The sequence below is a fragment of the Belonocnema kinseyi genome, chromosome 1, assembly GCF_010883055.1.
Source record: "Belonocnema kinseyi isolate 2016_QV_RU_SX_M_011 chromosome 1, B_treatae_v1, whole genome shotgun sequence".
Taxonomy (NCBI): domain Eukaryota; kingdom Metazoa; phylum Arthropoda; class Insecta; order Hymenoptera; family Cynipidae; genus Belonocnema; species Belonocnema kinseyi.
This window is the reverse complement of record NC_046657.1, coordinates 34,040,136-34,052,195: the sequence shown is the minus strand read 5'-3', so window position 1 is coordinate 34,052,195 and position 12,060 is coordinate 34,040,136. Positions and strand designations below refer to the sequence as shown.

The 12,060-nt window shown below is 25.1% G+C and overlaps 2 protein-coding genes across 3 annotated transcripts in view; one reads left to right on the top strand and one right to left on the bottom strand.

Moving 5' to 3' along the window:
- LOC117180859 (golgin subfamily A member 6-like protein 22) overlaps positions 1-3,269 on the top strand; it is a 129,917-nt gene extending 126,648 nt beyond the window's left edge. Inside the window, exons 12-13 of the mRNA XM_033373446.1 lie at positions 2,389-2,791; positions 3,156-3,269. Coding sequence (XP_033229337.1) covers positions 2,389-2,791; positions 3,156-3,193 — 441 coding nt within the window. The 3' untranslated portion in view covers positions 3,194-3,269. The remainder of the gene's footprint in view (positions 1-2,388; positions 2,792-3,155) is intronic.
- Positions 1-12,060, bottom strand: part of LOC117180968 (glycerol kinase) — a 72,562-nt gene that overhangs the window by 43,530 nt on the left and 16,972 nt on the right. The gene's annotated exons all lie outside the window — the stretch shown is intronic.

The following is a 12,060-nucleotide window of genomic DNA, read 5'->3' as shown; positions in this document are numbered from 1 at the left end:
CTCTTCATGCTTGCATCTAGTTTATTCAACATTCTTTGTAGGTTTTCGATAGACTCTGCCATAACAACCTTGTCATCTGCGAACGCTAACCCACGTACCCTTACTGTTTCGAGATCCACACACTCTTCGTCGAAGAGAGCCATTCTTAAACAGTTGTCCATAAATAATATAATTAAGCATGAAGACATAACGTATCCTTGTCTAACTCCTTGAATAATATCGAAACAGTTACTCAGTTTCACATTCACTCTTACACTCGCTTTGCTACCTGTATATATTGTTTTTATAGCTTGTAGGATCCATCCATTGACTCTATACTCTTTTAGGACTTCACAAAGTTTACTTCTATATACCTTGTCAAAAGCTTTTTCTAGGTCAACAAATGCACAGAAAACTTTTTTTCCTAGCCTGAAACTTTTTTCTGTTATTTGCCTTAAGCTAAATATTTGATCCGTACATGACCTTCCTGGCATAAACCCACTTTGGACTTCCCAAATCTTTGCTTCTGTTATTTTCATTAACCTACGAATAAGTATTTTTGAATATATTTTACTTACGATGCTTAATAAGCTAATCCCTCTGTAATTATTGCACTCGCTTTTATCTCCCTTTCTCTTGTATATTGGTACGATAATCGCTTCTTTCCAATCGTCTCGGACGTCTCCCATCTCGAAACATAAATTTATCAATTCGCACAGTCTATGTGGTATGTACGCGCCACTGTGTTCAAACATTTCAGCGTTAATACCGTCTACTCCTGCAGCCTTACCGTTTTTCAAGTTATTAATTATATCCCTAACCTCAGTGACACAGACTTTTTCATTTGAGTTTTCCATTGCATCGTGTTCAACATCGCAGTTGTGGTGTCCTATAGCTTCATCTCCGAATTGTCTCCTCAAATAGTCTCTGAAAGCCTCTAGTATTCCGTCTGCATCATATACCATTTCCCCCCTACTATTTCTCATGTTGACAATTTCTGTAATTTTGTTTCCTTTCATTTTTTTATAAAGTAGTTTCCTGCTTCCTTCAAAGTCGTTTTGTATTTTTATCTCTTCTTCTGCTCTAATTGTATCCTTACTTTCTTTAACTAATCGTTTAAGTATCCTGTTTACGCTTCTCCTTTTGCTTTTTGGGCAGTCTGAATTTCATCATTCCACCACGCATCACCAGATATTCTTCCTACAACTGCGGTACCACACACTTTGATCGTACATCTAACAAGGATATCGCGTAACATTGTCCAGGCGCCCTCTATATCTTTGTTTTTTATACGGTTCTCCCATGTTGCCCTATCTATGCTTTCGATTATCTTATTTTGGAAATCTATTCGCACATCCGGTTTCTGTAGGTTCTCAATTTTGATTCGCGTTTGTCTTGCTTTCTTGGTTCTCTTTTTTCTCCATCCCCGACCTAAGTTAATTTTTGAGATCAGAAGGTAATGATCAGTATTGCATTCAGGACCCCTCATGACTCTTGTATCTTTGACTAACTCCCTTAGTCTTTCATCCGGAACAACAAAGTCAATTATACTGCGGCTATTTCCTTTAGACCAGGTGCACATGTGGATTAATTTATGCCTAAACCAATTATTTGTAATAAACAGACCCTTTCTAAGCATAGACCAACTAATTTATCTCCGTTATAGTTTGTTCTTGGATCCCCGAAATTACCTAATACTCTTTCTGTATCCTGATTTTGGATGCCCACCCAACCGTTCATGTCTCCTAGTCGAATTATTCTTTCCCCATGTTCGCAAATGTTTATTGTGTCATTTAAAGTGTCCCAGAAGGCGTCTTTTACTTCGCTAGGATCACTATCAACGGACGCGTTGCATGCTATGATAAATGGTCTTCTGATTCCTACTTTCATTCTAGCCCACAGCAGTCTGGGAGACACGAAGCCATGATCTCCGAGATGCTGCTTTGCTCTTTCATTCAAAATGAGACTTTATGCAATAAGTTTATTTTCTGAGTGGAAATCATGTCAAAGTTAGGTATCAAATCGTCATATTGTGGAGATTGTAGTTCTAACGTCAGTCCCACCAAAAATTTCAGTTAATAAGGGAGGGTTGGGAGAGGGGGACTTTAGTTTCTTTCAAATGCGGATCAAGATATAAATAAGACTATTATAATATAACATAATTATAATATTATCATTATTAATATACGTATATATTTATATATAATAGTATTAATATTTATATAATTTATATTTTATACATGAAATAACATAACCTCAAAATATACGACCGGCAATCGTGCACCTTCGAGTTTTCAAATTCAGAAGAGGTGAAATGGGTTGCGCGCGCAACCCAGTAGTGTACATCGTCTCCTACTATATTTCACACGGACAAGGCCTGTGATAGTATTAGACCACATCTCGTTTCAGATCTGGGATCACTGTATCAAACCAGTGTATGAAGACTTGAGCAAGAAAGAACTTCTGGAGAGGTGTGTCGGCGCCTACACGCAAAACGCGAATGAGAGTCTCAACCAGCTGATCTGGCGAATAGCACCAAAGAAGTTGTCAGGGAGTGAAAATATTGTTGGATTTGCAGCTTATGTAGCTGCAAGTACCTTCAATGAAGGTGCTGGTGCTTATCTGATGTTCTTGCACAATTTGGGAATCAGCCTTGATCCAAGCGCTCACGAATACGTGAAAAACGAGGACAACGTTCGTATCACCAGGGCTGATAAAGAAGCAAGACTAGAGAGCAAACAAGAAAAGAAGTGGAGGAGAACAACATTGCTGCGGAAGATGTCCTTTATGGAGCTGGAATCGATGATTCAGTGTAAGTTGAAAAAATAATTTTTTTTTCGCTTTTTTTACAGTTCAAAACTTTGAATGCGTTTTTTCCGATTCAGAATTTCAAAGACGGTGTTCACTCTCTTGAAAAAACTACTCGACCGATCATTTCCAAACTTCTTATACGCTTTCTACATACAACTTGCCAGGGTCCAACGATTTTTAAAATTTATTTTTCCGACATTAAGGGTGTTTTCCACTTACAAAATAACGCAATTTGTCGTAAAAAATCCCAATTTTGGCTTTAAACGGCCAGAAAAAATTGAAAAATAAAAAAATTCATAATTGGACAACGTTGGACCCAAGAAAAACATGTATTTTAATGCAAAAAATTTACCCATTTGTTTCAGATAATTCTACGATGAGATATGATGAACACCGAAAATAAGAGACGTCATCGTAAATCTGCTGCCACTGGCTTATTTATTTCTATTTTTGTGCCAAAATTTCAAAAAATGTTCTTTAAATGTTGCTCTTCCATATGCTCAATAGTATAATAAACTTACCTTTGTCATATTTTCAAAAAAAAATTCATAAAAAAACATTTTTTTAGACCCTACTCCCCCATTAAATTACCTAACGGACTACAATAGGACCCTCAGATTTTTCTTTCAAAAATTTTTCATTTCCATTTTACTTATTGGTTTTCAACGAAATAAATTAATTCCGGAACAATAATTCAATGTAAAACGAGAAAGATGAAGTTTCATTAAAAAAAATTAATTTTACAACCACAAAAACGAATTTTAAATAAATACAGATTTTTCAGTCATGAAAGAAAGAAAAGAAATTTAACCTAAATTGTGGAATCTTCCAAGCCAAAAGACGAAAAGTAGTTTATTTTTTACCCACGCAGTTAAATTTTCCAGTAAGGAGATACATTTCAAACTAAAAATATAAATTTTCTAAAAAAAAATTATTTCGTAACAGTTTAAACAAAATAGTTCAGCAAAGAAAATTAATTTTCAAACAAACAGTTGTATTTTTATATAAGAAAGATGGAATTTCTACTAAAGCAAATAAAGATTTAAATTGAAAATACAATTTTTTTTAAATTTATTTGAATTTGCAGACCAAAAAAAATTTGGTTTGACTTTTCAACATTAAAATATGGGTTGAAAACAAGAAGTAAATTTTTAAAGAAAATTTTCAACCGAAAAAACGCATTTTTAACACAAAAGTTTTATCTTCAACCAAAAAGGATGACTAAGAAAATTGATGAATCTTCAAACAAAGAGCTGGTGAATTTTCAACAAAGTATTTGAGTTTTCAACTAAAAGGATGACTTTTCAACAAAATTGCTGAATTTTCAAAAAAAAAAAAAAAAAAACAGTTGCATTTTGTAAAAAAAATATGAAATTTCTACTAAAACGGATGAATTTTTAAACCTAAAAGACAAGTTTTCAAAAAAAAATAAAACAATTTTTAACTAAAAAATTGAATTTCTAAACAAAAGGGACCATTTTTTAAAAAAATTGTTGAATTTTCAACAAAAAAGTTGCATTTTTATACGAGAAAGATAAAATTTCTACTAAAATAGACGACTCTTTAAAGCGAAAACACAATTTAAAAAAAAAGTTGAATTTTTAACTAAAAAAGATTACAGTTGGATTTTGAAACAAGCAATTAAATTTCGAACCAAAAGGGATGATTTTTTAACAAAATTGTGGAATTTTCAACAAAAAAGTTGCATTTTTATAAAAAAAAAAAAGATGAAAAGTTTATTAAAACAGATGAATCTTCATACGAAAAAAAGTTTAAGTTGACTTTTCAACAAAAAATATGAATTTTAAACAATTTAGTTTTCTATGAAAAAACAAGTTACATTTTTATCCAAAAAATATGACATTTCTACTAAAACAGACGAATTTTTAAACCTAAAAGACAAGTTTAAAAAAAAAATTTTTAAAGGAATTTTTAAGTAAACAATTTAATTTCTAACCAAAAGGGATACTTTTTAAAACAGAATGGTCGAATTAGAAAAGAAACAGTTCCGAAAAACAGAGACGAATTTTTCAACCTAAAAGACAAGTTTAAAAAAAAAAAAATTTTTAACTAAACAATTGAATTTCTAACCAAAAGAGATACTTTTTAAAACAGAATTGTTGCATTTTCAACAAAACAGTTGCATTTTTAATTCAGAAAGGTGAAATTTCTATTAAAACAGACGAATTTTTAAACCTAAAAGACAAGTTGTCAAGAACAACAAAATTGAATTTTCAACTAAACAATTGAATTTCTAACCAAAAGGGATGATTTTTTTAACCAAATTGTCGAATTTTTAACAAAACAGTTGCATTTTTCTCCCAGAAAGATGAAATTTCTATTAAAACATACGAATTTTTAAACCTAAAAGACAAGTTTTCAAAAAAAAAATTGAATTTTAAACTAAACAATTAAATTTCTAACCCCAAGGGATGATTTTTAAAAAAAAACTGTTGAATTTTCAAAAAAACAGTTGCAGTTTTATCCTGGGAAATTGAAATTTTTACTAAAATATATGAATTTTTAAGCCTAAAAGAGAAGTTTTCAAAAAAAAAATTTTTAATGAATTTTTAACTAAACAATTGAATTTCTAACTAAAAGGGATGATTCTTTAACCAAATTGTCGAATTTAAAAAAAAAGTTTCATTTTTATCCCAGAAAATTGAACATTCTACTAAAATTAGACAAACTTTTTAAACATAAAAGACAAGTTTAAAAAAAAATAAAAAAACAAGAATTTTTAACTAAAAAATTGAATTTCTAACCAAAAAGAAGGTTCTTTTGAAACAGAATTGTTGAATTTTCAACAAAAAGGTTGCATTTTTATTCCAGAAAGATGAAATTTCTATTAAAAAAGACGAATTTTTAAAACTAAAACACAAGTTTTAAAAAAACTTGATTTTTTAACTAAACAATTTATTTTCTAACCAAAAGGGATGATTTTTTAAAGAAAATTGTTGAATTTTCAACAAAACAGTTGCATTTTTATCCCAGAAAATTGAAATTTCTACAAAAATAGACAAAGTTTTAAACCTAAAAGACAAGTTTAAAAAATAAATAAATAAAAAAAATGAATTTTTAACTAAAAAATTGAATTTTTAACCAAAAGGGATGCTTTTTTTAACCAAATTGTCGAGTTTTTAACAAAACAGTTGCATTTTTATTCCAGAGAATTGAAATTTCTACTAAAATAGAAGAATTTTTAAACCTAAAAGACAAGTTTTCAACAAGAAAAAATTGAATTTTTAACTAAACAATTGAATTTATAACCAAAAGGGATGATTTTTTATTGGAATTGTTGAATTTTCAATAAAAAAGTTGCATTTTTATCCCAGAAAGATGAAATTCCTACTAAAATAGACGAATTTTTAAACCCAGGACTTGAAATATTCTTAAATATTCTTTTTAAATTTTTTTTAAAAAGAAAAATCATCAAAAACCCAATCGAATTTTTTTCTAAAGTAATAATTGTTCAATTTTTATTTATTCTTGATAATTTGTTTTTGTTTTAAACTCTTTTTAAGTATTCTTTAAAAAATAATTTTTTAACCAAAAAAATCATTGAAAATTTTCCCAGACATCGTAAGAATTTTTTTCTTCATCTTCAAACTATAAATATCCTTGAATAGCTTTTAAATTTTGTTTTAAAACCTTCAAAAATCTAGATTTCCGTTAACATTTTGTTGAAATATTTTCAAATGTTAAATTATTTTTGATTTTTTTCTAAATTTCTAAATGTCTTTATAATTTATTTGAAGTTTTCATCAAACTCTTAATCAATGCTGCAAAATAAAAACAAAATACCTTAAAAGTTTCTAATTTTTATTTAAAATTTGCAAATGTTTTGTAATCTTTAATAATTTTTAATAATTTTGAATCTTTTCAACTTTTTAATATACAAAATAGTCCAATTTCTCTACCTGGAAATATGAATTTAAAAAAAATGTAAATTTTTAATTCAAGAAAATAGTTTAATTTTTAACCAAATATTTTAATATAAATATTTGTGTGAATTTTCCAAATAATGGAATCTTCAATTTAAAAAAAGTGCAAGCATAAATAAAACAGTTAAATTTTAAATTTAGAAATCAATTTTTTAAGAGAAAAAATGAATTTTCAACTAAAAATATTAAAATTTGAAACCAAATTAATTTTGAACTAAAAAATTGAATTTTTATTCAAGAAAATTATTATTCAAACAAAACACAACGAATTTCCAACAAACTGGTTGCATTTTTTTCGGAAGAAATCAATTTTAAACTAAGATAATTAATTTTCAACCAAGATTATTTTTCTACCAAAAAAGATAAATAAATATTTAGTCAAAAGAAATGAATTTTCAAATGAAAAAAGAACGAAATTTTAACAAAATAGTACAATTTTCTGACAAGATCAGACCAATTTGAATCAAGTAAATGCCTTCTTAATAAAAAAATATGAACTTTCTACTAAAATTAATGAATTTTCGAACTAAAAAGACAAATAAGGTTGAATTTTTAATCAAGAAAGATGCAATTTCTACGAAAATTGATGAATTCTTTAATTAAACAGTCAACTTAAAAACAAAATAGTTGATTTGTTATTTAAAAAATCTAAAACTTGATTATATTTATCTTCAAAGACGCGTGAAATGAATTTAAATAAAACAATTTTTTGTACAAAAAATGTTTGATAAAAATCAATCTATTTGTTTGAAGATTCATAATTTTATTTTAATAATTTTTTTACTTTAATAATTTAAAGGGATTTAAATTGTTTTTAACATTTTCTGGAATTTAAAAATATTCCAAGAAGTTTTTAATAGGTTTATAAAATTTAAAAAGATTTAAAACATTTTAGGGATTTATGAAAGATTCCAAAGAATTTGTTATTTATTTAAAAAATTTAAAGGGATTTCAAAAGATTTAAAAGGAAATTTTAATATATTCCTAGGAATTGTTAAGTAATTAAAATTTTTTTTTAAAGATTAAACAAATTTTCGGGAATTTAGAAAGATCTCAAGTAAATTTTAATTTATTTTAATAATTTAGAGGTATTAAAAAACAATTTCGGGAATTTAAAAATATTTCAAGAAAATTTCAATAGATTTTCAAAATTTCAAAAAATATAAAATATTTTAGGAAATTTTAAGAGATTTCAAAATATTTGAAACATTTTAGAGCATTTTAAAAGATTCCGAAGAATTTTTTTGATTTTCATGATTTAAAGGGATTTTAAAATATTGAAAACATTTTAGGGAATCTTAAAAAAGTCCAAAGAATTTTCAATGGCTTTTAATTATATAAAGGGATTTCAAAAGATTTAAAATCTTTTAGGAAATTTAAAAATATTCCTAGAAATTGTCATGTAATTTTAAAAACTTCAAAAGATTTAAAACATTTTCGGCCATTTAAAAAGATCTCAAAGAATTTTAAATTTATTTTAATAACTTAAATTTATTTAAATTTTTCTTATTTTAACAATTTAAATGGATTTCAAAAGATTTGAAAGGAAATTTTAACCTATTCCTAGGAGTTTTTAAGTAATTTTAAAAATTTCAAGAGATGTAAAAAATTTTCAGGAATTTAAAACATTTTAAGAAATTTTAAAAGATTCTAGAGAATTAAAATTTTTATTTTTATAATTTAAAAGGATTTAAAACATTTTAGGTAATCTTAAATAAGTCAAAAGAATTTCAAATCGATTTTAATAATTTGAAGGAATTTCAAAAGATTTAAAATATTTTAGGAAATTAAGAAATATTCCAAGGAATTTTTAATAGGTTTTAAAAATTTCAAGATTTAAAATATTTTTGGTCATTTAAAAAGATCTCAAGTAATTTTTAATTTATTTTAATAATTTAAAGGTATTCATATTTTTGTTCAACTATTTCGGGAATTTAAAAATATTCCTGAAACTTTTTAATCGATTTGTACAATTTCAAAAGATTTAAAACATTTTAGGGAATTTTAAAACATTCCAAAGAATTTTTTATTTATTTTAACTATTTAAAGGGTTTCCAAAAGATTTGTAACATTTTAGGAACTTAAAATATATTCCAAGTAGTTTTTAATAGATTTTAAAAATTTCAAGATCAAAAAAATTTTCGGTAATTTATAAAGATCTCAAGGAAGAAATTGTTTAAATTTCAAAAGATTTAAAACATTTTAAGAAATTTTTAGAGATTCCAGAGAATAAAATTTTTTATTTGTCTAATTTAAGGCGATTTTAAAGGATTTAAATTATTTTAGGGAATTGTTGAATTTTCAAGCAAAAAAGATGAATAGTCTGCACTTTTAAACCACAAAAGTTCAATTTTTAACCAAAAAATTAAACAGATAAATTTCTAAGGAGAAAAATTAATTTTCAATTAAAATAACACCGATAAAATCGAATTTTCTACAAAAAAGCTGTATTTTATACCAAATTTGTTAATTTACCAAAATGTGAATTTTCTACCAAGAAAAAATTTTTTGGTCAAGAATGAAAAACAATGTTAAGCAAATTATTCAAATTTCGACAAAAAAAATTATTATTTTTCAAAAAATTTTATAGTTGATACTTCCACTACAAAACTTTAATAAAAAATAAAAAAACAGTTAGATTTGACCAAACAAAAAGTTGATTTTATACCAAAAAAAAGAAGAATTAAAAAAAAACACAATTTTTTAACCAAAAAAAAACGAACTTTCAACTAAAATTATGAACCTACAACGAAAAAAATATTGAAATTTAAAAAAATTCGTTTAACTTTCAACCAAGGAGTGGAATTTTTAATGAATCATTTTTTTGGTTCAAAATTCTACTTTTTGGTTACAAATTTGACTATTTAGTTAAAAATTTAACCATTTTATTGGAAATTAAAATCATTTGTTAAAAAGTAATCGTTCTTGGTCAAAAAATAATATTTTTTGGTTGAACATTCATCTTTTTTGGCTGAAAATCAATTCTTTTCATTTGAAAAGTCTATTATTGTATTGTGGTTTAGGAAATAATCTCTTTTACTTAAAAAAAAACATACTTTTTGTGATAATTCAATTTTTTTTTTGTTGAAAAATTCGTAATTTTTGTCGAAAATTTATACTTTTGTAGAAAATTCATATTTTTTTGTTGAAAATTTATCTTTTGGCAGAAAAATCTTTTTTTTTAAGTTGTTGAAAATTTAACTTTTATATTTGAAAGTTAATAATTTTTATTGAAATGTTTACTATTATATTTTTGGCGTTTAATTTATAATTCTACAAATTGGTTTTTAAAAAGTCAACTTTTTTGTTAAAAATTAACCTCTTGATTCAAAAAATCTATTTTGATTGAAAGTTAGTTCTTTTTATCAAAACGAAAACAAAAAAAGTATTATATTTCTCTTTCAGAATTAATCTGAATTCAACTATTTTGTTAAAAAGTTATCTTTTTTTTCGAAAATCCATCCTTTTTGGATTGAAAATTCTCTTTTAATTTAAAAATCGTCTTTTTGGGTGGAAAATTGAACTATTTGCTAAAAAAAATATCACCTTTTGGCTAAAAATTCATCTCTTGGTTAAAAATTCGACTATTTGGTTGAAACTCAACTGTTCTGCTAAGAATTCATCTTCCGTGGATAAAAATTGATCCTTTTTGATTGAAAGCTAATTATTTTTATTAGGAAAAAAAAACATATTTTTATTTGATAATTAATCTAAATTCAACTATTTTCTTAAAAAGTAATCTTTTTTTATCAAAATCATATCATTTATTAAAATCATTCTTTTTTTATTTTGAACTTAATTTTTTTTTTAACGAAAAATCGACTAGTTTGTAGAAAATTCGTTGTTTCTCGGTTGAAAATTAAACTTCTGGGTTAAAAATTCAATTTTTTTAGTTAAACTTTAATATGGTTGAAAATTTATCTATTTTGTTGAAAAGTCGTTCCTTTTTTTATTTTAAAAATTAGTTTATTTTTTATATTAAAAATTGTAGGGAAAATGTGAATCATTTTAAAAGATATTCAGAAGTTTTAAAATAATTTCAATCAAAATTTAAAAGTTGCAAAGATTCAAAATAATTATAATAATTAATATATAATTATGTATACTAATTTTCAGCTATAAATGATGAATATTTAACTGAAATACTTGAATTTTTAAACAAAAAGATTAATTTTCTACCCAAAAATACCAATTTTCAAGAAAATACATGAATTTAAAAGAAATAGTTGCACTTTCAATCAAAGGAGACAAATTTTCAATGAAATAATTGAATTTTGACCTAGAAAAAAATTGTTTAATTTTCACCTTATCTGATGAATTTTCAACTGAAATGCATAGCTGAAATTGCAACCAAAAAAAATAATAATTTTTAATAAAAAAGTTGAAATGTCAACCAAAACCTAAATAATTCTGTTTTATTTTAAGAAAATCAATGTTCTGCCAAAAAATAAAGAAATTTTTGAACTAATTTATTTTAAACCTAAAAGATAAATTTCCAACTAAAATTATAAATATTTTAACTGCAATGCTTGATTTTCCAACTGACAAAAAAAAAAGAATTTTAAAACCAGGAGATTAACTTTTAAAGAAAAAAATAATTTCCTCCCAAATAAATCGATTTTTGAACTAAATACATTAATTTTTAACGAAATAAATTAATTTACGATTTGAAAAGATAAATTTACATTCAAATTGTTAAATTTTGAATCGGTAAGTTAATTTTGTACCCAAAATTGAATCTTTTGAAATTTTAAAAATCAGTTGACAATTTTTTGAAATATTTTTAAATTTCCTAAAATGTTTTAAATCTTTTGAAATCCCTTTCAAATTTTGAAATCAATTAAAAATTCTTTGGAATATTTTTTAATTCCCGAAAATGTAAAAAAAACTTTAATCTCTTCAAATGATTAACATCAATAACAAATTGTTTGGAATTTTTTTAAATTACTTAAAATATTTGTAATGTTTTGAAAATTTTGAAATTACTTGACAATTTCTAGGAATATTTTTTAATTTCCTTAAAGGTTTGAAATCTTTTGAAATCCATTTAAATTATTAAAATGAACTAAAAATTCTTTGAAATTTTTAAAGATTCCCGCAAATGTTTTAAATCCGATAAAATCCCTTTTAATGATTAATGTCAAAAAAATTCTTTAGAATCTTTTAAAATTCCTTAAAATGTTTTAAACCTTTTTAAATTTTAAAAATATATTGTGAATATCTTGGCTACTTGGTGGGTACCTATCACCACTACGTAGCGCGTCCTCAGGTTGCGGATAGAGGAAAGGCCCCTGAGGTTAAACACCCCTGAGGTTAACTGCGAATA